The 27,593-nt window shown below is 39.2% G+C and overlaps 1 protein-coding gene across 4 annotated transcripts in view; it reads left to right on the forward strand.

Moving 5' to 3' along the window:
- Positions 1-27,593, forward strand: part of Atp7a (ATPase, Cu++ transporting, alpha polypeptide) — a 100,938-nt gene that overhangs the window by 15,147 nt on the left and 58,198 nt on the right. For 2 of the 4 annotated variants that reach the window (NM_001109757.2, NM_009726.5), the window contains exon 2: positions 27,400-27,537. In NM_001109757.2, coding sequence (NP_001103227.1) covers positions 27,418-27,537 — 120 coding nt within the window. In that variant the 5' untranslated portion in view covers positions 27,400-27,417. Of the gene's footprint in view, positions 1-3,278; positions 3,556-27,399; positions 27,538-27,593 lie in introns of those variants that run through there. The other 2 variants (XM_030251205.1, XM_030251206.1) reach the window with 2 other exon arrangements.

Consider the following 27,593-nt stretch of genomic DNA (forward strand, 5'->3'; position numbering starts at 1 on the left):
TTGTCCCCTCTCTACTTTCATGTGTTTTTAAGTGACCCTATGAATTTCATTGGTGTTTACTTATCGGAAGTGAGAGGTTATTTGCAGGATTGTGCACATATAACTGTTGTCATCCCAACTGAAGAAAACATCTCTCTAGAGGCATATTTGTCTTGATTTCTGTTTAGCAATTATACATTTGAGGTTTTGCAGACTTTATCTTGCTCTTATGGATTCAGTACATTTGAGATGGCTGTATTAGTGCCTCTGCTTGTTTGTGATAACAAATCACTTAAAACTTGCTAATTCAAAGCCCTTAAGGGGGCCTAGAGAGAGATGAAAAGTGCTGCAGAGCACTGGCTGCTCTTCTAAGGGACCCAGGTTAACTCCCTGTACACACATGGTGGCTTACAACTATGTAACTAACGCTAGGGCACCCCAGGCATTTTTGGAAAGTGTATGCACATCATGCACAGACATACATGCAGACAAAATAATACACAAAATAAAAATAAGTAGATCTTTTAAAAAATAAAATAAGCTCTAGAATGGTGAAGTCCTTCATGTTTGTTTGGCTAATTGTTATTTATTTTCTCTTTTTCTTAAACTGATTTCCCACTTTTTTCCAGTTCATAATTTTTTAAAAGCCTTATTATAAAAACTGGTAGAAATAAAAAAAAATACACACCAAAGTTAACCTGACCCCCAAACTATACAATTCAGTCAACTAGTAAAGTTAGAGCAGCCATTTGCAATGGAAGCTGTGAGGCTTCATAGTAGATTTTATACTTTCACCATGGAGTATACTTTTATGAACTTATCTACCACAAGAAAATTGGAAAAAGATCTATGACAGAGTTAGAACTAACAAAACAATTAGCTTTATGTCCTTTTACATAACTGCCTGTTACCTGCATTCAGTCAGACCCAGACTAAGAGAAAACATTTGCAAAATAGGTTTTGGTAAAGACTTGCAAAAAGAATATACTTTTGAAATCCTCAACATTTAACACTGAGAAAATTAATTAAATAATAAAGTGGCAAAGGCTATAGATCGTCCACTTAGACTATATAAAGATGTTTGCTGGGGTTGGTGGTGCACGCATTTAACCCCAATACTCAAGAGGGAGAGGCAGGCAGATATCTGGGTTCGAGGCCAGCCTGGTGTACAGAGTAAGTTCCAGGATAGCCAGGGCTACACAGAGAAACCCTGTCTTGAAAAAAAACCCCACCAACAGTTATATACAAATGTGTGTGTGTGTGTGTGTGTGTGTGTATCTTAAATTGCTAAAAAAAAATCCATAGTGGCCATTGATAATGGGAGAGATTATACATATGGCAGGAGGCATATATGGGCAATGTTTGTATTTTCTGGTCAATTTTCTTATGACCTTAAGAATGCCTAGAAATAAATTTATTTTAGAAAATATGAATTACATTATTAGAGTGTGTAAAACTGTAAAACAAAACTGGCAGCTATGTAGAGCAACTATTGTTGGTGAGTGGGAGAGCAAAAGCAGTGCTTCCACTGAAGAGAATGCCTAGCTGCAATTTCTTATGTAATTACGTGTATTTATCATATGACTCACAGTCCTCCTTCTAGGTATCTGCCAAGAGAAATGAAGACTCAGGTTCACAAAAAAGCTATACTTGGGTGCTAAGGCTGTAGCTCACAGTAAAACTGACGTTATCTGTGGTTTTGATCTTCTGCTTTAGAAACCTAACTATAAAATAACCCTTGTTTAAAGAACACAAATGTTATTTAGCAGTAGTCACCAAAATTGGAAGCAAGCCACTTCTTTCAGCTGTTGGAACAGATAAGCAGATTGTTGTACTCCGTGCTATGGTATGCTACTCTTTGATAAAAAAAAGGAACTGCCTGTCGATTCATACAATTATGTCACTGAATCTCTCAAACTGCAGTTTGCTGAATGAAAGAAGCCGGCTTCAAAAGGCCACACAATGCAAAATTCCATTTGTGTGACAATTCCAGAAAAGCAAAACTAAGTAGGAAAACACCGGGTGCCGGGGTTTCAGGGTACAGGAAGTACTGCTGGCTATAAAGTAAAGGAGTAACATGAGCTTTGTGGCTGTCCCCTCCTCTTTCTGTCTCTTCCCTAGCCCCTTCCCAGGCTTTCATCCCCTTTTTCTCTCGCCAACTCACACCAAATCCATGGGGATGTGGTTGGTGTTAACACTTGTTTTGGTTTATGAGTCTCATAGGAAGACTTTAAGGTTGTCTTCATTATACTATCAATACTATATGAACGACAGTTCAAGTAAAGACAGCAATAAGAGCCGGATAGTGGTGGCACATGCTTTTAATCCTAGCATTTGGGAGGCAGAGGCAGGCTATCTTTGTGAGTTAAAGGCCAGCCTGGTCTACAGAGCTAGTTCCAGGACAGGCAGACATAGAGAAAATGTGCCTCAGGGGAAAAAAAGAACAGAAAAAAAAAAGAGAAAGATGTTATTTACCATCCCTATGTGGAAAGCCACAGAAATATCTTATTTAGCTAAAAATAGAGAATTGCAAGAGTTTATAACATAATATAGACTTTTTACTTCAGTGGACGTTGCCGGTTGTATCAGATAAACTTACCACGCTTAAGCTTTGTGTAGACTATTTACATCCATTAATGCTAAATTCTGCCTGTGTAAGGCCTGCTTAAGTTCCTTGGTCCCTTGGAGAAAATGTTACAATCCAGGCAGCCAGGAAGTAAGGAAAGTACTTTTCTTTTACTAGTGCCCTGAACATTCATAATATCACATGCAGAACAAGATTATAATAATAAGAACATAATTTTTAATAACTTTTAAAAGTGCATTCCTACTATGCCTAGTCAAACCTCCCATAACTTCACCTTTACTCCTCCCAACTTCTGCTCGTTCCCACGCCATGCCTTTGTTGTTGTTTACAGGCCTCGTTAACTTCTAGGATCTTTTTTCTTTTTTTCCCTTTTATTGAAAATAGATTTATTTCTCACATAGTATAGCCTGATTATGGTTTCCGCCCCTCCTCCTAATTCTCCCCACTCCCTTCCCATCTTGGTCCACTCCATTTGTCTCTCCTTAGAAAACAGACAGGCTTCTCAGGGATAATGATAGTAAAACATAACACATAAAATATAAGATAAATACTCTCACATCAGAGTTGGACAAGATAAACAAACAGAAGGAAGGGAGCCCAAGAGAAGACACAGGAATCAGAGACCCTGCTCATTCCCACACTCAGGAATCCCATCAAGATTCTAAACAGGAAGCTATAATATATACACTGAGGACCTGGCGCTGACCCTGTGCATGCTGCCTCAGTCTCTGTGAGTTCCTAAGAGCTTTGATCATGTTGATTTAGAGGGCCTTGTTTCCTCGGTGTCCTCTCTCCCATCTGGCTTTTACATTCTTTATGCTCCCCTTTCTGTGGGATTCCCTGAATCCTGAGGGGAGGGATTTGATGAAGACATTCCATTTAGGGCTGAGTGTTAAAAGGTCTTTTCCTCTGCAGAAAGTAGGCTGTTGGTTTCTGTGTTTGTTCCCATCTGCTGCTGGAGGAAGTTTCTCTGATTATAGCTGAGCAAGGTACATCTGGTCATGTTTCTTTCTCTCTGTCTCTCTCTGTCTCTCTCTGTCTCTCTCTCTCTCTCTTGATTTACTTTTAATTCTGTGTATATATCAGTGTATCACATGAGTGTGGTTGTCCACGGAGTCCAGAGATGTTAGCTGCTCTGTTATGGTTGAAGGGAAGGTTTCTGTTGTAGATATGAGGGTACAGCCAGAGGCATCCAGAGTAAGGCGAGAAATAGTAAACGGGGCGTGGTCCGAAGACCTGACTTAGCTCCGAGAGGAGAAAGGTGGGGGTGCGAGAAGGGCGAGAGAGGAAGAAAAGAGAGCACCAAGAGAGCCCATGGAGCTGGAGGAGTTTAGGGTAGGTGACGGGGCAAGAAGATACAGGATGCCAGCCATAGACTCTGTAACAGTTCTGTGTGATGCTAAGAGAGCCTGGAGGCCAGCTTGTACTTTGGTTTGCTAGTAAGTACCAGAGATAGTTATTTGTCCTTGGTTTCTTTTGGACCAGATACTTTGGAACTAGAGTTATAGGCTACTTAGAGCCATCTGATGTGGATGCTGGGAATTAAACCCTGGTCTACAGGAAAGCCATTATGTGTTCTTAATCACTGAGCCATCTGTTCAAACAAGCAAAGAGGGCATCACTCTAAATAAGATTTTAGCATATATGTAATAGTGAAAGCATTTCAGGGAGAAACAGCTAGCTCCCTTAGCAAATGGTTTTGGGATAAACAATTCATGTGAGACGGGAGAGTTTCCTATGTTAGGAACTTAACTAAAATGAGTTCTAGGTTAGTTTACTATTGAAATGTGAAGTACAAGTGGTACTAGGAAAAAGGAAAAGCACGTGTTAGTGTAGGCTGGGGGTCACGAAAGCCTTTCAAACATAATGCTGGAGTCAGAAACAAGTTCAAAAGCTGCAAAAGAGAAAGGAATCCAGAAAGAGAAACAAACTGTTCAAAGTGTCAGCAATAAATGTGACAAAGGTATTTTTCATGTCCATAGCAGGTAAACACAAGAACAGCGCAGCAGTAAATGTGGATGAGCTGGGTAAGAGTTAGAGTTCTTTGGCTATTTGCCCAAGAGTGCTGTAACTGGGTCATGTGGTAGTTCTGTTTTGCTTCTTGAGAACCCTCCACTGATGACTAGTTAGAAATTGGAATCAGCCTAGCTGTTCATCAGCAGACAAATATGGTACGTACATACATACAAGAGAAGTCTATTCAGTTAGGAAAAATTGAAATCATGAAATCTGTACCAAAATGGATGGATTTGGAAATTCTATTAGTCATTGAGGTAACCTAGATTCAGAAAGACAAACATTACATATTGTCTCATACACAGTCTCTAGTTTTAAATATTTATGTGTATGACATGTATGGAGTATATTTGAATATGGATCACGGAACTAAAGGGGCCTTAACAAAGGAAAAAGGTCTTAAAGAAGAACGGAAGTGATAACAGTGTACATGTGATATAAAAGTGGGGAGGACATTCCTGGCAGAGGAAGTGAGAGCAGGGAGGTGGGGGAGGGGTACAAGGGAAGTGTGTATGAAAATTCCAGAATGAAGCCCATTGCTTTGTATGCTAATTTAAAACCAAAGCTAGAAGTGGATGGCAGAGGGCAGGCATGGTGGCACACACCTTTTATCAGAACATTCAGAGCAGAAGCCAGTTGGAATCTCTGTGAATTTCAGGGCAGCCTGGTCATGTCACAAGTTCCAAAATAACAACAAAAAGGGCATGGTGGTAAAATATAGGCACTTTATGGGCATAAATTCAAATGTCAGAAAATCTCGTTACCAGAGGAGACTTGAGGTTATCAGTAGGTGAATGTTTTTCATAGAACAGATTGACAAAACTTAAAAGTAATTAAATAAAAAATATATATTTTGCCTTTTCTATGATAGGCCTGATACAGTATGAGGCCCTGGGTTTGATCCTTAGTCCTGGAAAGGAAAGCCAACCAACTATCTAAACAAACAAACAAACAAACAAACAAAACAAACCCAAAAAACCCTGCCGATCTTAATGTGAGAAAATAGCTATTGTGTTAAATTGCTAGCAGGCATGCTGCCTCTTTCTGGATGGTGGGTTGGTGGTAGTAACAGAAGCTTTAAGACATACTAATCAGGGCTGGGCATGGAGGCATGAACCATTAGACCTGGTTACTGGGGAACCAGAAAGGGAGGGATCTCCTTGAGTTCAAGGCCAGCATGGTTCACACAGCAAAACCTTGTCTCAAAACAAAACAAAACAAACAAACAAACAAAAAACCAAAAAAAAAAAAAAAACCCCACTGTTTTTGAGGCAAGATCTCACTGGGCCCAGACTCCTGCTCCTCCTTCCTTGTTCTCTCAGGGCTGGGATCTCAGGAATGCATCACTGCCTGAATCCCAACTACTTGTTTTTGAGGCAGGATGGAGCTCAGCCTGGCCTTGGCTTTGTACTAATCCTCTAGCTTTAACTTCTCAAGTGCTTGCATTCCAGGCATGCACCACATCTGGCTCTAACCATTTTTATGAGCTGTTAGTGGGAATATAAATTGGTCTCCTTTTTCTAAGGTCAGTAGGGCACTGTTTATCAAAGTTTGTAGTGTATGTACTCTGTGATTTAGCAGTTCTACTTCTAGGAATTTTGTTTAAAATAAAGATGATATACGAGGATATTCATCAAAACAATGTTTGGACTAGGACTGAACTGAAAACAACCTTAAATGTAAATCAAAAAGGAATTGTTGAAATAAAATATGACATTCATACAATGGACTACCATGCGATAATACTTTGTGGTACTGGGAATTGAACCCAGGGCCTTGTGCATGCTAGGTACTAAGTACTCTAACTTTGATCTTTGTTCCCAGCCTGTATACAACAGTCTTATAACATGCTAGGTCCTTATTTCTTCTTCTGAGATAACAATTGTTTTGTTTTTGTGGCACTGGAAGTGAAACCTGAGGCCTCTCGTCTACTGAGTGACATCCCCTAGCCCCACTTTTGTTTGATACAAGTGTTAGGTAAAGGCACTCGTTGCCAAGCCTGGAGAGGTCAAGAGTTGGAGTTCCAGAACTGAACTCCATACCTGTGCCATGGCATGCTTGCTTGCAGGTCCATCCATGGACACACAAGATAAGTAAATAAAAGATAGTAAAAATTTATTTATATCTTTAGAATACACGTTAGGAATGGATTTTTCCCCACTTTTTTCTTGTATTGAAGTTCTCTTGAATGTCATGACATATTAAGGTTAAATATAAAATATCTTTATGATGCAGATACAACTAACTATGTTTGTTTATTAGGTAAGTATGTTTGTTTATTAGCTAACAGAAATTTTCTCCTCTGGGAGCAGTGTCACCATGTCATAGATTTGCCGGATTCGGGGCCTTCTGTCTGGAAAGCATGCGCACAAAGTTGCTTTCATTACCTTTAAGCATGTTAAAATGAACCTAAGACCTTAGTTACCAAAACAACAGGATGTTGCTAGTCCTTTTGCCCATGACAGAGTTATTGGAATTAGTTGATGTTGAATTGAGTTAAAAAGAATACTCTCTCCACTCCATCTCATCATATTCTGGTGCAAACCTTCATTTAACAGGCAAGCCTCTGGGATTGCTTTCATATAACTCCTTCATACCACTCCCCTTTTCATAGACTGTGCATTCCTAGTTTGGGAGATGATTTGATTCAATTTCATGGGGTGTAGGTCAGTTGGCCGTGTGCCTACCTAGGCTGTACCAGGCCCTGGGTTGACTCTCTGGCAGCACAGAAACTGGAGATGGTGGAGGACTTTGTAATCCCACACTATGAAGCTAGAGAAAGGAAGTTCAGGAAATCCTCAGATATGTAGAAAGTTTGTAGTTAGCCTGGGCTACATGAGTTAGCCTGCCTCCAAAAATATTAAACATTTAAAGATTTTCAAGTCACATGCTGCTCATTATTTTAGTGCGCAGCAACACTGCTTTGCCCTAGCACTAATAGAATTCTTATTTTTATACATTATTAATCCTCTCGTTCATTTTATTTATTAGTTTTTCTTTTCTTTCTTTTTTTAACTATTACTTTTACTTTTTAATTTTGCGTGCTCACTTGGAGTGTGGTGTGTGTGTGTGTGTATGGTATATCTCTTTCATTTTAAAAGGCTTATTTTTATATGTATATGTGTATATACATGTATGTATATTTGTCTGTGTGGGGGGTATGCATGTGAGTACAGGTATCCACAGAGGTAAGAAGATAATATTAGATTCTCTAGAACTGGAGTATCAGAGATTTGTGAGCCTCCTGGCTTAGGAGCTATGAATTGAACTCCAATTCTCTGAAAATGCAGTGTGTACTCTTTCAACTAATGAACCGTCTTTAGCCCTAAGTAGACTTCTCTTGCTTTCTGCTTCCTTTTGTGTGTGTGTATACATGCATGCATATAGAGAGCAAAGTTGATGTAGGACATCACCTTCAGTTGCTCTCCACCCTATTTTTTTTATCCAAAGAACTGAAAATAGGGCTCACCCAGGCTTGCAAAAGAAACAGTAGCTTTATTCAGAGTAAAACTATAGGGCAGATTATAGAGGGTCACTGTCTTAGGTAGGGTTTTACTGCTGTGAAGAGACTCCATGACCAAGACAACTCTTATAAAGGACAACATTTAATTGGGGCTGGCTTACAGGTTCAGAGGTTTAGTCCATTATCATCAAGGTGGGAACATGGCAGCATCCAGGCAGGCATGGTACAGGCATAGATGAGAGTTATTCATCTGAAGGCTGCTAGTGGAAGACTGCCTTCCAGGCTTCTAGGGTGAGGGTCCTAAGCCCACACCCACAGTGACACGCCTACTCCAACAAGGCCACACCTCCAGATCGTGCCACTCCGTGGGCCAAGCATATACAAACCATCATAGTGAGTCCCATGGATTCTTTGTTTCTGCCTTCCTAGCACTGGATTACAGGTATGTGTTGCTGTTAGCCATGGCTTTTTATGTAGGTGCTGGGGATCAGAGTCAGACACTTATGCAGCAAGCACTTTACTGACTAAACCATCTCCACTTTGTTTTGTTTTGTTTTGTTTTGTTTGTTTGTTTTAACAAGGTTTCATATAGCTCAGGCTACCCTTGAGCTAGCTATTTAGAGGACTATTTTAAATCCTGATTCTCCTGCCTCTACTTTCAGAGTGCTGGGATTATAAGTGCCCAGACATTCTTTCTCCCCTTTCCTTCTTTTCTATAGTCTCTTCTTTCTTTCAAGCTCTGAATCTTGGCTAGATCATATTCTTCGAAAAGGAGCTACATGTAGCTAGGCATTGTGGCACAGAGGCAGGTGGATCTCTATAAGTTCAAGGACAACCTGGTCTACATAGTGGGTTCTAGGACAGTCAGAACCACCTAGTCTGCCTCAAAACACTCCTCCAACCCAAAACAAAGGAACTCCACGTTAGGCATGTACAGATGGCTCAGCTGTTAAGAGCAAGTCTTGTTCTTCCAGCTAATCCAGGTTTGACTGCCAGCACCTACATGATCTCTTACAACCACAGGTAACTCCAGTCCCAGTGATCCCATGTCATCTTCTCTCCTCTGAAGACATCAGGCATGTGTGTACTACACAAACATACTTGGAGACAAAACATTCATACACATTAAAAAAACAAAAGGGAACTATATGTCCTGCGATTCCTCTGTACTTGAAAAAAGTCTCCAGCTACAGAAGAAAATAAAATGCATCTCATTCAAGTAAATAAAACGGACACTTTTAGCCTTTACTTTTTCAGAATACTAGAGAAAACCAGTTTTGCTTTAATGAAATGATAGTAATAAAGACATGTATAAAGTTAAAAGAGGAAATTACTCCCTTATGTACTGCTCTAGTTTGCTTCTCTGTTGCTATGATAAATACACTGACCAAAAGCAACTTGGGAAGGAAAGGGTTTATTCCATTTTACAGCTTATAGTCTATCATGAAGGGAAGTTGAGAGAGAACCTCAAGACAGGAACTGAAGGAGAGATGATGGAGGAAGGCTGCTTACTGGCTCTTGCCCAGGAGTGGCACTGCCCACACTGGGTTGGACTCTCCCACATCTCGTTGATCAAGAAAATACCCCACTAACTAGCCTATAGGCCAATCTTATTGAGACAGTTTGTTGAGTGAAGTTACTCTTCCTACATGACCCCATCTTGTGTCAAGTTGACAAAACACTAACCAGCACATAGAATAATAACCATTATAGCTTATTTTCTTCTAGACTCTTCATTGCACAAATCTGCTTCTCTATCACTATGAAACAGATATAAATCATTGTATTTTACTACTATGTAGTACTTTTTAGTATGACTACATCATCAACTTTTTCTGTTTGTTTTCGTTATTGTTTTGAGACAGGATCTCACTATGTCACCTATGCAGGCCTGAACTCACTATGTAGATCAGTCTGCCTTTGAATTCATAGGGCTCTGCCTGTCTCTGCCTCTCGAGTGCTGGAATTAAGCGTATGTGCCACCAAACATCACTTGTGCTCTCATGTTCTCCCTCCCCGCCTCTCCCTCCCCCCTCCCTCTCCCCCCTTCTCTCTCTGTGTATGTGTGTGTTTAAAGATCAACATTCAAAGAGCCCCCAGGTCTCTTGAGACAGGATCTTCCTATATAATCCTTTAGAGGAAAGGATGTGATCATCTGTGCCTCTTTTCTTGCACATTCCTGGAATGATGTATGGATCAACCATCTTTTGAGGTGCATATGAAGAAATCCCATCTGGTAGAGTTCAGCATGTGTTGGCTAATCAGTCAACTAGCTCATTTTTACAGTGATTTCTTATCATCTGGCTGAATAGGCTACTGATCAAATCTATTAATGAGAATGATTAGCTTTGTGACAATTATGTTATTCCTTTTTATAGATTTATTTATTATTTTATATTTATGTACACTATGTGCATGTCTGATGCTCTCAAAGATGGTGCCAAAAAGGCGGCTTTGGGTTCCCCTGGAACTAGAGTTACAGAGATGGTCACAAGATACCATGTGAGTGCTGGAAATTGAACCTGTATCCTCTGCAATAGCAGCCAGTACTTTTAGCTGCTGAGCCAACTCTTCAGCTCATGCCATTCCTGATAGTAGGCTAATGTAGGCTAATTATTTTTGACTTCTTAAAATTTTCTTAACCTATATTTTAGATAACATATTTAGTTGCCTAGTGTTTAATGTCAATCTGGCGTGACAACTCTTTATGCTGTGTTTGTAGACCAGAGTCCCTGTAGGCTAATATATCTAATTGCCCAGAATTATAGAGCTAAGTGGTAGCATAAGGGTAATTTGCCAAATTACCTCAGTAGGTCAACAGAGAAATAATGAGTTGAAATTTCCTAGGATATGCTGTCACTGATGGAAACATCAAAAGCTGACCAAGTTCTTTTTTCTTCTGTGGTCTTAGTGTAACATTGTCTTCAGATAAGAGGGTTACCTCTTCCCTTTATTAGGCACCTATGTTAAGAGGCCAATGAAATGGCTTAGTAGGTTAAAGGGGCCACCTATCCTGTTGACCTGATTATGATTCTTGGGACCCATATAATAGAAGGAGTGAAAAGATTCCTGCAAGCTGCCCTCTGACTATCTCACACATGGCCTGGGATTCATGTGTACACACACACACACACACACAAAATGTAATGAAAAATTAAAGACCTATTTTAAAATCTTTATTTCTGAAGTTATAGATTAGATTTCTTTTTTTTTTAAATATTTATTTATTTATTTATTATATGTAAATACACTGTAGCTGTCTTCAGACACTCCAGAAGAGGGAATCAGATCTCATTACAGATGGTTGTGAGCCACCATGTGGTTGCTGGGATTTGAACTCCGGACCTTTGGAAGAGCAGTCGGGTGCTCTTACCCACTGAGCCATCTCACCAGCCCTAGATTAGATTTCTTACAGAATTTTAGTAATAAGCTTTATATTTTTAATTTTATTGTTTCTAAACTTCATTTATGAACAAAATATTCCAGATGAATTATTTTAAGCTTTATTTTCAGGCCTGTTAATTAGGAAGTAACATAATTTGTACTTTTTTTTTTCTGGTTTTTCGAGACAGGGTTTCTCTGTATAGCCCTGGCTGTCCTGGAACTCACTTTGAAGACCAGGCTGGCCTCAAACTCAGAAATCCACCTGCCTCTGCCTCCCAAGTGCTGGGATTAAAAGCGTGCGCTACCACACCCGGCTAATTTGTACTTTATGTCATTAGCCACTACTTATAACCAATCACATAGCTTATAGTTCTTTATATGTTTTTGGGAGCCTTGAGAAATGACTCAGCAGTTAAGAGCACTTGCTGCTCTTACAGAGGACCTAGATTTGGTTCCAAGTACCCACGTGATGGATCACAACTATCACAACTCCAGTTCCAGGAGATACTGTTCTGGCCCACCTCTCCTGACCACTACAGGTAGCAGGCATGCAGATGATGCATGCAGATAAACATCTACACATATACAATAAAAAAAATCCTTTTTAAAAATGTGTTTTTTGGTACGATATTTCCATGGAAAAAGGCATCTCAGATGTTACAGTGATTTTGCCTGTATTCCTTTTGGTAGTTTCAGCCCCTTCACCCTGTTTGCCAGCTCTTTCATCCACTGATTCTCTCTCTTGGAGGAAGTGTTTGAAATTCACAGTACATGATTTAATTTTCTGTTCTACAGGATAGGTGTAGTCAAGAGTGAAATTCAGATCTAATGTTGGTCCTTCCATTCTAAAAACTTTTTCATAGGTACTTAGTTACATGGTGACAAGGCACCATGACCCAAAAAAACGTATAAGAGAAAACATTTAATTGGGGGCTTGCTTAGTTTCAACAGGCTAATCCATTATCATCATGGTAGGGATCGCCGTGCTAGGCAGGTAGGTAGACATGGTGCTGGAGACGTAGCTGAGTGCTTTATATCCTGACCTGTAGGCAGCGGGAAGAGAAAGTGAGAAACTGATATGGGCTTTTCAAAACTCAAAGTCCACTTCTAGTGACATACCTCCTCCAACAAGGCCATACTGCCCAATCCTTACCAAACAGTTCTACTCACTGATGACTAAGCCTATGGGGGCCATCTCTTTCAAACCATCACAGGTATCATGGTGGCGTTAGAAGCAGAAAAGACAGATATAGGTGTAACTCTTGAGTTTTACTGTCAATCAAAATACGTAATTTAAAGTAAATCACAAGTAATCCACTATATAAACAAACTCAGACAAAAACGACATGATCATCTCATTGAGGTCTGTCTACTTTGTTAGGTTTAGTATAGCTGTTTGAGGTCGATTTGCTTGGAGTATCTTTTTCAGTCTTTTTACCCTAAAGCTGTGCATGTATCTTTGCCAGTGAGATATTTGTTAGAGGCAATACATATTTTTGCCTATCTTTTGTAACCAGTTTACTGGTCTGTGTCTTTTGACTGGAAGTTGAGACGATCACAGCGCAGAGGTATTGTTGAAAGGTGTGGATTGCCTGCTGTTGTTTTGTTGTTTTTGTCCTTTTCCTGTGACTGTCTCCATGTGTTTATCTTTCTTTTCAAGCATCTTCTGAATTGTCTTGGTTTGTTTATCATGGAAACTATTTTTACAGACACGGTCTCACTATGTATCCCTTGCTGTCCTGGAAGTCTGTGTTCATTGGGCTGGCCTTGAACTCGCTGAGCTTCCCCTCATTTTGCTTTGTCTCAAGTGCTGGGATTAAAGGAATGTTCTACCACAGCTAGCCAATCATGAAAGATTTTCAGTTCTCTTTTATTAGGATAATTGTGTTGGGTATGCTAATTTGGTTTGGTAGTAATTTTCTTTCTGAACTTGAAGAATATTATCTCATGTTCTCTTGGATTTTAGTTTCTGTTGATAAGTCTGCTGTTATTCTAATGGGTTTGGCTTTGTATGTGATTTGCTGGTTGTAACAGATATAACAGGTTGCTAAAGATGATAAGTTAATTGTTTGTAGATTTTAGATACTGTCTATATCATCATAACTAGCCTGTTTACTTTGCTGTACTCACTCACAGTCAGCGTTACATCATTATTACTTGGCTCCTAGTTTCTAGTGCTGAAAATACAATACTGTATTTCCTTCTCCTTTTGTATGACTTTTAGAAGAAATTTTAGAGAAATATGTTGAAATCTAAGAGCTAGCTAGACATTTGAAGAGCTGATAGAAAGGAAATACACAACATTTCAGTTTCTTACACCACTGTGAAAGGAAATGCTCTATAAAGCTTGGCCCACTCACTTAATGACCAGTTGTTTGCCTTTTTATCCTGATCCTTTTGAGCTCATTCTAAATTATCATACGAACTTCTTAAGCTAATTATTCATGAACTAGAAATCAAAACTATTATTATATTTTATATTTAAACTATAATATGGTGCTGCAGTGCTACTACATCCCTCGGGAGCTGAGGCAGGAGGATTACAATTTCCAGGCTAGTTTGGGGCTACATAACAAATTCTAGGTGAGCCCAAGCAACATAGAGGGATCTTGTTTCAAGTAAGCCAAAAATAAATAAGTAAATAGAGTATATAAATATATCTTATAACCAGTTCTTGTTATAAATTCAGATTAGTACATAGTGTGGAAATTAAGAAAAAATATAGACTACATTGAGATTTGAACAGATTTGAGCATCATTGAACAAATTAAGTTATATTCATATTTATATTATATAAGAAAGGAAATTAAGAAAGGAAATGACTGTTAATCAAGTGTATACCTTTATGTTTTATTCATATTTTAGTTCTTTTTTTAAACACAGTGTTTCTTTGTGTACCACCGTGTCCAGCCCATATTTTAGTTTTGATTGTCCATTTTTCTTTTAAATTTCTGAGATGTGAAACCATAGCATGTTACTTGGCAACCAGTATATATTAACCCTTGATGAGGATACACCAAGACTCTTGTGCATTTTCGTAAAGTGTACTATGCCTAGTTATGGTAGAAACAGTATGGGGGAATCCTTAACAACTAAACACAGTTACCACATGATTCACCAGTTCTCATTCTGGGCACACACCAAACAAATTAAAAACTGAGACTTGAACAGATATTTATATAGAGCTATTCATCATAGCATTATTCACAATAGTTTAAAGGTAGAAGGAGTACAAATGGTTTGACTCACTGAATCCGAAGGGAATTTATTGGTAGGTATTAGATTGCTTATAGATACAACAGGAAGGATCATCAGCCAGGTTTAGAAAATGAGCTCTAACTCAAAGAGGGTAAAAGAGAACAAACGAAGTCACAACTTAATCTGCTGAGGACCTTTTCAGTGGTACTGGTTTTGTCAGATAAATGGCTAATGTGGTGTGTGTATACAGTGGGGTGGTGTGTGTGTGCATGCACACATGTGTGAGCATGCAGGAACCCTCAGCAAAGAGAAGAGAGCATCATATTCCCTGGATCTAGAGTTAACAGATGGTTTTGAGCAATCATGTAGGTGCTGGAAATTGAACCAGGGTCCTCTGCAAGAGCAGTAGTAAATGTTCTTAACTGCTGAGCCATTTCTCTAGCCCAAGATTTTTTTTTAAAAAAATCTTGAAATATAATATAGTGTAGGCTGGCTTGGAACACACTATGTTGCTCTGAAGTTGACCTTGGATTCTTGATCCTTCTGCCTACACCTTGCAAGTGCAGAAATTATAGGCATGTGCCAAAATGCCTGGTTAAGCCTAGTTTTTTGTGTTTTTTTTTAAACATACATTCACTTATTTAACAGTATTTATATGCAGAGCCAAGGCCTTTTCTTTGTGTTTGGAGTCATTAAAAATCTTCATTTTTCTTTTTAAAATGTTTTATTTTTATTATCTTATGTTATTTTATTTAATTTGTTTTATGTGTTTTGCCTACATGCATATCTGTGCACCATGTGTGTGTGCCTGGTATGTCCAAACAAGCCAGAAGGGGTATCACCAGATCTCCTAGGACGGGAGTTATAGACATTTATGAGCCTCTGTGTGTGCCGGGACTGACATAGGTCCTTTGGAAGAGTAGCCAGTGTTCTTGACCACTGAGCCACTCCTGCAGCATGTGTCATTTTCTTTTCTAAAAACAATACTGATATTGTTTCATTCCTAATTGCTAGTTTCTCAATTGGTTATATTAAAACAGTGGTTTTCAACCTTCCTAACACTGTGACCCTTTAATACAGTTCCTCATGTTGTGGGGACCCCCAATCATAAAATTATTTTCATTGCTACTTAATAACTAATTTTTCTACTGTTAAAAGTCTGCACCCTATAGGTGGAACAACAATATGAACTGACCAGTACCCCCTGAGCTTGTGTCTCTAGCTGTATATGTAGCAGAAGATGGCCTAGTCGGCCATCACTGGGAAGAGAGGCCCCTTGGTATTGCAAACTTTATATGCCCCAGTACAGGGGAACACCAGGGCCAAGAAGTGGGAGTGGGTGGGTAGGGGAGTGGCGGGGAGGGTATGGGGGACTTTCGGGATAGCATTTGAAATGTATATAAAGAAAATATCTAATAAAACATTGTTTAAATAAAAAATTAAAAAATAAATCATAACAAATATTTTTAGAGATAGAGGTTTGCCAGAGGCCACACCCCACAGGTTGAGAACTGCTGTACTAAAAGGAAGCAAATTTAAGATGTCAGAGTTCTTCCAGATTGTAAAGTTGATCTTATACAGCTATTTAGGCTGTAGCTTTACTATTTGCCTTTAGTAACTGATTCTAAAGCATTTACCTTTGTTCTCATATGGAGAACAAATCTCTCCTACATTCTTATTCAGTTTACATAGCATTTAATTTTATCCCACAATCATGAGAAGGTCAGCGGGCACAAAGAGCTTGAAGGTCAAACCCAACTCTGTTAGTGTGCCGACAATTCTGTTGGAACGTGGAGTGTGCATTCAAGTAGCAGACCCCAGAAATTAACCATGCTGTGGAAACCTCAACATTCACTGTTAGAAGCCAGACCATCCACTAAATTGCTGGAGGTTGCTTAAGAGAACTTCTAATAGGGTGAAATTCGCCTTTTCTCACTTAAAGTGTTCTGAATATTTTTCCTGCATGAAAGTAGAGATCTACATCTTTGTTTAAATGGCCACCTGCTGTTTACTGCACACATATTAGGCTTGGTTCTTGTTTGCAGCAACATAAACTATGACTGACTCACCTAGCCAGAAAAGGAATTTCTTAGTAGGTGATTAGATTGCTTACAGAATCAACATAAATGGGAGTCAGCTTGAGGACCCAGTGACCCATGGACAGAATGAAGTCCCATCCCAAGAACAGAGTGGTAAGGACATTTTCTCTAGGGACTAATGCCAGTGCCTCTTCTGGAATATTTGTTTTGTTTTGTTTTGGTTTGGTTTGGTTTTTCAAGACAGGGTTTCTCTTTATAGCTCTGGCTGTCCTGGAACTCACTTTGTAGACCAGGCTGGCCTCGAACTCAGAAATCCGCCTGCCTCTGCCTCCTGAGTGCTGGGATTAAAGGAATATTTTAAAGTTAGTAGTAATTGGGATTTTTGTATTTGTGATTAATTCATTATAACCAAAAGTTAACATTATCTCTTTCTCTTTAAAGGGAGGTCCATATAGTCGAGGCTTCCCTCAGATTCACTATGTACTCAAGGATGACCTTGGGCTTCTAATCCTCCTGCCTCCACTTGCCTTGTCCTGGAGTTAAGGGCATGCTCCATCATGCCCAATTGGTTTGTGCAGCTGTAGGAATGGAGCCCAGTGCACCATCTGCTAACTGAGCCACACCCCTAGCCCACAAAAGTCCGTGTTAAAATCACAGCCTCCCGAGCTGAGGAGTTGGCTCAGTTGGTGGAGTACTTTCTGGTTTGTTACTTTGTTTTTTGTTTTTTTTTTTTTTTTTAAACAGGCTCTCTGTGTAGCCCTGGCTTTTCTGGAACTCACTCTGCAGACTAGACTGGCCTTGACATTCAGAGATCTATCTGCCTCTGTCTCTCCAGTACTAGAACTAAAGTCATGTGCCACCACTACTGCATGGCTAGGTGGAGTGCTTTCTGTACATACAAAAGCCAGGCAGCATGTGTTTGTAATCTCAGTGGTATGGGGGCAGAAATAGGTATATCTCTGGATCTCATTGGCCAGATAGCCTACCTAGCTGAACCATTGAGAATCTGGTCCCGTGAGAAATCCTGTCTCAAAAAAAAAAAAAAAGTACAAAGAAATTGAGAAAGACCCGATCTCAATCTCTATTCTCCATTCATGTGCATACATGTACACACCCACATAAACACAACACCTATTCGTCTCTCCTACATTCATATATCTACAGCCTCCCACCCCACAATTCTAGAAAAACACAGTCATGCCAAGAGCAGACAAGAAAGCCAAACAGACGGAAAGCAAAATTCATTTTATACTGTATGTGTATTAAGTAGGAAAATCTTTTTAGCACACCACTCTACAGAACTCATGAACTCTCTAAGGCAATGTTATGTCCCTTGTAGCTTTTGGTTTTCCTTCTCTTTGCTTCAATTCCCCATTCTGGTTTCTTCTTTCTCTTCTTCCTCTTATTCCTTTTTGGATTTCAGATTTCATCTTGGCTGTTAAAAAGTGTGGCAAGCCGGTTGCTGAGTTCTTCAGTCTTTTCAATATGCCAATCTGCAGCCTGGCCTATCCTCTTTGTAAGGCCTGACTGATTAACATTTTTTGGCTAAACAAAGCACGCAAACCTATCATCTCCAAAATAACATGCTAACTCCTTCCACTAGCTTTCACATGAGGACTGTACACAATCAGATTGGTTTTCATTCATTCGATTTCATGTGTTTTCTAGAAATTTTTTTCTTCATTTTGACTCCTGATATTCAGTTTTCAACTGAAAACATTTCAATTTTTTATGCAATTGTAGAGGCTGGTGCCATGGCTCAGTGAGTACAAATGCTTGCTGTAGAGTCATAAATATCTGAAGTTTGCTCTCAAGAACCGACATAAATGTCAGTCAGGCGTGGTGGCATGTGCCTCAGCTCTGGGATGCAAATCGCTGGAAGCTTGCTGGCTAACTAGGCTAGCCAAAACAGTGGTCTTCAGGCTCAGTGAGAGATCTTAGCTTCAAAAATAAGGTTGAGAGTGATAGTTGATAGATGGTAACTTACGTATATCTCAGACTTCCACATGTGTGTATGTGTGCTCCAAGATTTCTGCCCTCATATTGATCTTAGCATCTTCTTTGTCCATAAATTAAGGAAGCAGCCACCCCCACCCCACTTTGGAGACAGGGTCTGGTTCTGGAGCTAGAATTGCCCTCATGCTCAGGACCCTCTTACGTCAACCTTCTGAATGCTGGAAAGAGCATCCTTTCACATATTTTTTTCCCTGTGTATATCTTCTTTAGTGAGGACATTGGCCTGTTTGTTTTGGATTTTTGAAACAGGGTTTCTCTGTGTAGCCTTGGCTGTCCTGGAACTCACTTTGTAGACCAGCCTAGTCTCTAACTCAGACCTGAGTCCTGCCTCTCAGTCTGCCTCTGCCTCCTGAGTCCTGGGATTAAAAGATGCACATTTTAAAATGTCCGTTTGTGCCACCCTGTCATGTGTAAGATATGGAGGTCAGACTGCAACTTTGGTTGCTGTTCTTTAAGCTTTTCCCACCTTGCTGTGAGTCTCAGTGTCTCACTGGGACCTGAACCTTGCTGATGAGGCTAAACTATTTGGACAGTGAGCATCAGAAATTTCTGCCTCCTCAGTGATGGGATTACAAGTGAACATCACTGTGCTTGCCTTTGTATGAATATGGCACCATATATACACACACACATATATGTATATATGTGTGTGTGTATATATATATATATATATGTATACACATATAAATTATATGTAAATTACACACACACACACACACAGACATACACACAAACACACCACACGTGTATGTCTGGTACTGTGGAGGCCAGAAAAAAGCATCAGATCATCTAGAATTGGAGTTCCCAATGATTGTGAGCCACCATGTGGATTCTGGGAATTGAACCCAGGTCCTTAAGAAGAACCACCAGTGCTCTTAACTGTTGAATTATCTCTTCAGCCCAAGACTTTTAAATAATTAACACTACTAAGGCCGGGGATATTGCTCACTTGTAGAATATAGGCCTTTCCTCTGTCCATTCTGGCATGTCTCTTGGTTTCATCCTCGTTCAGCTCATGTTTAGGCATCCATGTTGGTGAGCTTTCATGGGTATACCTTCTCTGACGTTTCTAGGAGACACAATTACCCAGCAAACTTCCTGTTCTTCTGGCCCTTGCAATCTTTCCGTTGCCACCTTCTGCAGTCATCCCTGAGCCATAGGATCAAAAAAAAAAAAAAGTTAATAGATTTTTGTGTTTGGTAAAACAATTATCATCATTATCCATGTAGTGCTATCTTTTATGAAAATAATGACATACTTAAAGTATGTGGTCATAGTTGTTATTTTTAACCTCAGCAAACTTTGTCAGTTTGTTTTGTTTTGTTTTTGAGACAGGCTCATTGTGTAGTCTTGACTTGTCTGAAATTCTCTGTATAGACCAGGCTGGCCTTAAACTCACAGAGATCAATCTGCACCTGCCTCCCAAGTGCTGGGGTTAAAGGTGGGCATCGACACACTTGCTTTCATTATGGTTTTTTTTTCCGCTTTACTTCTTTCCAACCAACGAACAAATATGAAACATAGCTTTTTTTCAACTGTATATGAAGAGTTAAATTTTGACTGTGTTTATTTCGTAGATATTTAATGTTGTTGCATGTGTGATTTGGGATTTTAAAGTAGATATTCTGTCATGAAGAAAGATGTATTGGGGGATAGCTGGGTTGATTAGTGGTGAGGTCCTCAGAACTGAAAAACAGCAGCGAAAATATTATTACACGAAGTCCTTGATTTGCCTGTAAGTTGTATCTGGCAAGCTTGAAGCAGGTGATTGTTTCCAGTCTTCTTACAATCTAAGACTCACCAACTCCGTTTTTAAGTCATAGCAGGGTTGGATAATGTGTGATTATTTCATGATGTCAAGTAGGTCAGTCTGATCTCCTCCTACTTTCTTGAGGTCACGATAGCTGCCCTGTCTAAAGCAAAAATAGTTTCCCACTCCGTGGAGACCTGCGCTTTTCTTCTGGTCTTCCTGGCCTGGCAGTAGTTGTTTAGCTTGTGTGAAAAGGTTCAGAGAGACCTGAGGAATATTTATCAGGTTCTCAGGAACCTGTCTCCATCTGTTTCCTTTCCAGGGCAATCATTCTTCCACATTGCTTCATCTTTGGTTTTGTTTTATGGCTTTTGCAAACATTGCCCTATTAAGTTAATCATTTCGATGCTGTGATTAGCCCTGGAACCCTTCCTGCCTTGGCTGTGTGAGTGTGACTGCATCTGAGCCTTAGCTCCCTTACTTTAAAGGATTACCATCCTGATTATTATGAAGCAGGATTGTTGAGAGATGTATGTGAAGGTTTTCAGCTATGCAGTCCGGTAGGACTCTGAGGTACCTGTAATTGCTCGCATTTGACTTTGTAGAGATGCTCTGACTAGTGTAAGAGTCATAAAAAGGACGAGTAAAGCAAATGGCTTTTTTTAAAATTTGAGTGTTCTGTGCTGTTTTGACTTTACTAATATCTCTTTTAGTATTGACTCCTAATTTTGTAGGAATAGCCATGAGAAGAACCATTATGTTTTAAAACAAACCTCCTACATACTTAACCTGTTTCATCTGGAATCCTAGTCCTTCTGTAATAACAGCTGTCTGATGAGAGAAAGTTAGCACTTACTGTTTTGAAAACAGATTAAGTAGTGGGATTTATTTTCATTTTGAAAGCTTACACAATTTAAAAGAAAGGGATGTGTGATATGTAATAACAGTGTCTGGTACTTTTTCTGTCTGTTTATATTGCAGTGAAAACAAATGGGTAGGAAAATTTAAATTGATTTGAAAATATTGTGTAGCTACGCTGGAGGGAACTAATTCAGTGTTGTTTGAATTGCTAGAAAGTATTCATTTGTTTAACTAAAAAGACATTGTGGTTGGTTGCGTGGTTGGTTTTTGGTTTTTCCAGACAGGGCTTCTTTGTATAGCTCTCACTGTCGTAGAAGACGTGTTTTTGTTGTTTAATAAAGCAGCCATGTTTAGATAGCTCTGATGTTATAGATATGGATGACTTGGACTATTTCTATGTTTATCTCACTAAATGATTTCCCTGGCGGTAACTCCTAATTTCCATATAGTCCTTATCTCTTCTCCACTGTTTTCTCCTTTTTGGCCCTTTATTTGTTTGCAAAAATTATTATAGGGCCAGGCATAGTGGCACACACCTCTAATCCTGGCACTTGGGAGGCAGAAGCAGGAGGAGCTCTGAGTTCCAGGCAACTAGGGCTGCATAGTGAGACCTTATCTTAAAAATCATTATATTGTTCGTCTGAGGCAGGAGGATCATGAGTTTGAGGCTAGATCAGCCTAGGCTAGATAATAAGACTATGTCTCTCTCTCTCTCTCTCTCTCTCTCTCTATATATATATATATATATATATATATATATATATATATGGAGTCAGGCATGCTATTGTGTGTTTATAACCTAGTACTTTGGAGACTGTGACCACCTGAGAGTTTGAGGCCAGCCTGGGACAGATAAGATCTTGTCTCAAGGGGAAAAAAACCCAGTTGGGAGTATTTCATGCTCCTAGTCCCAGCACTTGGGAGGCTCAAGGCCAACCTGAACCTGTGCTACATAGTGAATTCAGGGCCATTCTGGTATACATAGCAAGACCTTGACTGAAAAAGTTAAAATGAGAGGCCTGTAGGAAGAGGAGAGAGTCTATAGCATACTTGTGTGTGTTCACTCTGCAGCCGAAGTTGAGCACCTCAGTAGATGAATTGCCCTTTTGCTCTCCTATTGTTCTATTCCTTTGCCCTTTCCAACCTCCGTGTCTTCTTAAGTATGCATGCACATAAACACAATAGAAAATGTTGTTTTCTGTTTTTAACTTTTGTGTCCTTCACAGGTATTTCACCCTTAATTCTGGGCTTTCTGGGCTTGATCTTGTTGCTCTGGCTCTAGTTCAGTCTTTCAGCCTTTGTGCTGTTGGTCTTTGGGGCCAGAAAAGATTTTATGAAGGACTTCCTTCTCCATCACAGGTTGCTTGGTAGTGCCCCTGGCCTGTATTCACTGAGAGGCCAGTAATCGTCCCCCTCACCACTATCTCCCACTTCCACTGAGAATCACTTTTCTACTTCACTCGCTTTCAACTGCTGTGTCATGCTCCCACGTGACATTATAACAGACCTGTGTTTTCTTTCCCCATGGACGGACACGGACATTTAGGTTGTTTCTGGAATGTCAGTTCTTAGGAAGACTCTTTCAGTGAGGCTTTTTTCCATTCTCATACCCCACCCCCTTTTCATTCTTTCTGACAGGATCTCACTTAATAGTCCTAATTGTCCCAAAACTCACTATGTGGATGACACTGGTCAAACTTAGAACAGTCCTATCTTTCTCTGCCTTCCAAGTGCTGAGATTACAGGTGTGAGCCACCTCATAATGTCTGTAATTGTAATTTATATTAGCCAGATGAATTAGTCTATATCAGTACCTTGTATGGTCAGATTGTAAATTTTGCTTGACAATTTATACTCATTACTCTTTTTAGTTTATATTTCCTTGATTGTCATAAGGATTTAAAAAAAATCTATCTGGATGTAACTGTATCCAAAAGAGAATTGAATTTTTACTATATGAAAATTTATTAAGAATCCAGAAACCTTCAAATCATGAGGCCTTATATTACAGGAATTTAAAACTAATGTTTGTGCTTCTGTGATGAACTTTAAGAAGTGGTTTTAGGCTGTGTACATGTTGGGTTTTGTATCAGAGATGATGGTCTAGTCATGATGCTGTTCTTATAGAAATGCCATTGCTGTCTGTGTTTAGGGAATGACTAAACTATTTTAATAACTAGACATTAGTCCCTCAGTGTCATTGAATGCTTGTCTCAGAGTCACGCATTATTAATAGCTGTATGCCAGGCCTGTCTCTTTGATATTGTGATTTTCCAAAGCCTGCATTTTTTTCCTGTACCATATGAAATTGCTTATATGCTACTTCCTGAGCCATTTTACTAAATGCAGTACAAGGTTACAATAGTTAGTCCTGATTTTATACTTAAAGACATTTAAAAATTTAAAGATAGGTATAACATGTATTACAAAGTCAATTAGATTTGTATATGAGTCCATATATATGTATTAGCAGTAAGAGGGAGATGGATTCCTTTGAAGTTTTGTATGTAAGGTTCAATTGAAATAGAGTTTTGAAAAACAAAGCAAAAGAAAAATGTATACATTCGTACTTTCTTTGCTGTACTTAAATTGAGATGTAGTGGGAAATCCATTAATGGAATTTTCATTTATATTTAGACATTCTCTTCTCATCTGCCTAGTATGTAAATTCCACACATTTAAAGGGCCTGTCTTAGTTTCTTTCTGTGACAAAATACTCAACAAGAAGTAACTTGAAGGATTGATTTGATTCATGGTTTGAACCCATGAAAAGATGCTTAACTTACTAGTAATTAGGAAATCTGGATCAAAACCATCATGCGATATCTTTTTGTACCTATTAGAATGGCTAGGGGAAAAGTCAGAGCCAGTATAATTTCAATTTTTAGGATGATTAAAAATAAAAAAAATTAAAATAAAAAAGTCTCAAGAAATAAAACTAACCCCACTCTACAGATATACCATAAGAAGCAGTCAGCAGCAAGTGTCTCTGAGGAGGTAAAGAAACTGGTATCCTCATATACTGTTGGTGGGAATTCATAGCGATGCAGCTGCTTTGGAATATACCCTGGCAGTTCCTCAGAAAGTTCATCAGATTTATGTGATACAACATGCCCACTCTTCAGTAGTAAGTAAAGGAAATCAAAATGTATACCAACATTTATAACCTCAGTATTTATAAGAACCAAAAATGGAAATGACTCAAATGTCCATCAGCTAACTAGTAGATGATCAAAATGGATATTTATTCAACTGTAAAAGCAATGGTGTATTGGTATGTGCTACAATGTGGATTAAAGTTGAAAACAAGCAAAATGAAAGATACTGGTCATATATTACATGCTTCCAATGGTATGAAGTAATGAGGAGAGGAATTCTGTATATACAGAAAGTAGATAGTGTTTGCCTAGCACTAACAGTGATGACCTCAGGAGTTAGGGAGAGATAGTAAGGGATAGGGTTTCATTATGAAGTGATAACACTGTTCTAAAATTAGCTGTTGTGATGGCTACACATGTGGGGGCATATGTTAAGAACCAGTGAATTTTACACTTTAAACATGTAAGATGTATGCCAACTCTGTCTCAAAGCTTAAAAATGTTACCAAGAGTAACATTGTCTTCACATATAAGAATGTAACTTGGGGTATGTAGGGTACGATCAGTGGTAGAGCACTGGGCTTAGTATGTGCAAGTCCTGGATCTGATCCCCAGCACAATAAAAAAAAATAGCAAAAAAATTGATAACTTAGATGTCATAAAATTTAAAGCTTTTATGTGTCAGTGGATGTCATCAAGAGCAAAAGAATGAAATGTCAGTATATGCAGTTTGTTGATGTACTTTGAAAATACACTAACTATAAAAATCTAGACATAAAACCCCACATATTGAGGGAATGTATTTACATGAAATGACCAGTGTAGGCACATCTGTAGAGACAGGACGTACATCAGTATTTTCTAGGGACTGAGGACATGAGAGTGGGAGCAACTGCTAGCGACAGTGGGGGTTTTGTTGATTTCATCTTTATTATTTTGCATGTGTGTATGCACATGCCAGAACATGTGAGTGTAGGTCAGAGGTCACCTTGGAGAAGTTGATCTCCCTCCTTCCAGGGTGTGAGTGTCAGGCGTTGAATTCAGACCGTCAGGCTTGGTGGTAGAAACTTGTACTTGCTCAGCCATCTTGCTAGCCGGGGGGGTGGGGGGGTGGGCTTCTTTTTCGGGGGAAATGAAGATGTTCTACAACCATGTGATTGCTATGATTGTACATCTTTTCAGTGTATCAAAAGCCAGTGAACTGAAACACTTGAAAGACTTAAGTTTCTTAGCTTGTGAATTATATTCCAGTTTTAAAGTGAACACCTGGGGCCAGTGGAATGGCGGAATTAAAGGGGCTTGACAACAAGCCTGAGTTTGGTCCCCTGGAACCCACATGGTGAAAAGACAGAACTAATTCCTACAAGTTGTCCTCTGATCTCTCTTGTGTACATGTGCATGTGCACACATAAGCAAACACGCATTTCCCTCCCCTCTTATTTATTTGACTCTAATTGTTACTATATAAGTTGGACTGATCTTGAACTATTTCTTAAAATATTTTATTTTATGTGGATGGGTATTTTGCCTGCATGTATGTCTGTGTACCATGTGGGCCTGGTGCTCGAGAAGGGCAGAAGTAGTGTTGGATTCCCTGAAACTTGAACTACAGATGGCTGTGGATGCTGGAAGTTAAATCCAGGCTTTCCGGAAGAGTAGCCAGGGTTCTTGACTGAATAGTTATCTCTCCAGTACCTGGCCTTGAATTCTTTATATAGATCAGGATGTTCTTGATATCCTCCTGCCATAGCCTCCCAAGTCCTGAGATCACAGGATGCACCACCACACCCGTAGTCCACAATGCCTTTTGTGAGCTAGTCTTGGAAATTATATTTTGTCATGTGCATTGTAATCTATTCACTGGCAGCATCACCAAGTCTAAGATACACTTGTGAAAGGACTTGAAGTCTGTCTCTAGAAGGGAGAAGAGTCTGTGAATATGTTATAAACACACTATAGCAGTGGTCTGCACTCTTCCTAAGGCTGTAACCCTTTAATACAGTTCTTCATGTTATGCTGACTCCAACCGTAAAATTATTTTTCTTGCTACTTTTCAACTGTAATTTGGTACTGTTATGAATTGTTATATAGATATCTGTGTTTTCCAATGGTCGTAGGCGACTCCTGAAAAGGGTCATTTGACCCCCAAAAGGGTCACACCCCACAGGTTGAGAACTGAAGGGCTGCATTCTAAGGTATCAGAGGACTTTGGTAAGCAATGAGCAGAGTAAATCAGCAAGGTTTTGAGCTACATGTTAGACGATGGGGAGGGCGTTCTATAGAAAACAATAGAGGGAAGGGGAACCAGGCTGTTTGTGTTGAACGGCTTTAAGTTGCCATTTTAAACATGGTGTTGACATACGCCTTCATTACAAAGGTTAAAGACTTAAAAGGGATCAGAAAATTAGCTAAGCACATTTCTAAAAGCCACCCGAAACTAAGAAAATAGCTCAAACTAAAGGCCATGAATGGCAGTGTGACAGGCACAGAGTCATGTGTGGTGAATGGTTGAAGGTCAGAGAGGTCAGTTTGAAGTGTGCAGACGGGAAATTATGTAGGACCGTATGAGTATTACCTGAGATGATATGTTTCTTAGTCAGGAAAGTAGTTTATAAGGGCAAGTGTCTTATATTTTGCTTATGTATTTATTGTGTATGTGTACACGTATGTGCCTACGTGTAGATGTCAGAGAACAATTTTAGAGAGTTGTTTCTGGGGCCTTGAACTCAGATCACCAGGTTTGGCACAAAATTCCCATACCCACTGAGCTATTTTGTTGGTCCCGAGGCAAATCAAATTCATTATTTGGAGTGTTGTATGTTTTTTATTAGCTTAGCCATAGAATCTACTTTCCTTTATTTAATCAAAGGTTGGTTAAAACTTTCTCCTCAACAAGTATAAACAAATGCATATTTTATTATTAGCACATTTTCAACTGGAGGCATGTGGGAAAAGGTAAGTAAAGATTATTTCTATGGTTAAATTAATGATTTTATTGTCCCTAACAGGAATGTAAAGACATCAAAATGGAGCCAAGTGTGGATGCAAATTCAATTACTATCACTGTTGAGGGAATGACATGTATTTCCTGTGTCCGGACCATTGAACAGCAGATTGGGAAAGTGAATGGTGTCCATCACATTAAAGTAAGTTACTCTTTGTAAATTAGTAAGATGCCATCAACAAGAATTGTGTTAAGAAT

This window comes from Mus musculus, chromosome X (genome assembly GCF_000001635.26).
Source record: "Mus musculus strain C57BL/6J chromosome X, GRCm38.p6 C57BL/6J".
NCBI classification, from domain to species: Eukaryota; Metazoa; Chordata; class Mammalia; order Rodentia; family Muridae; genus Mus; species Mus musculus.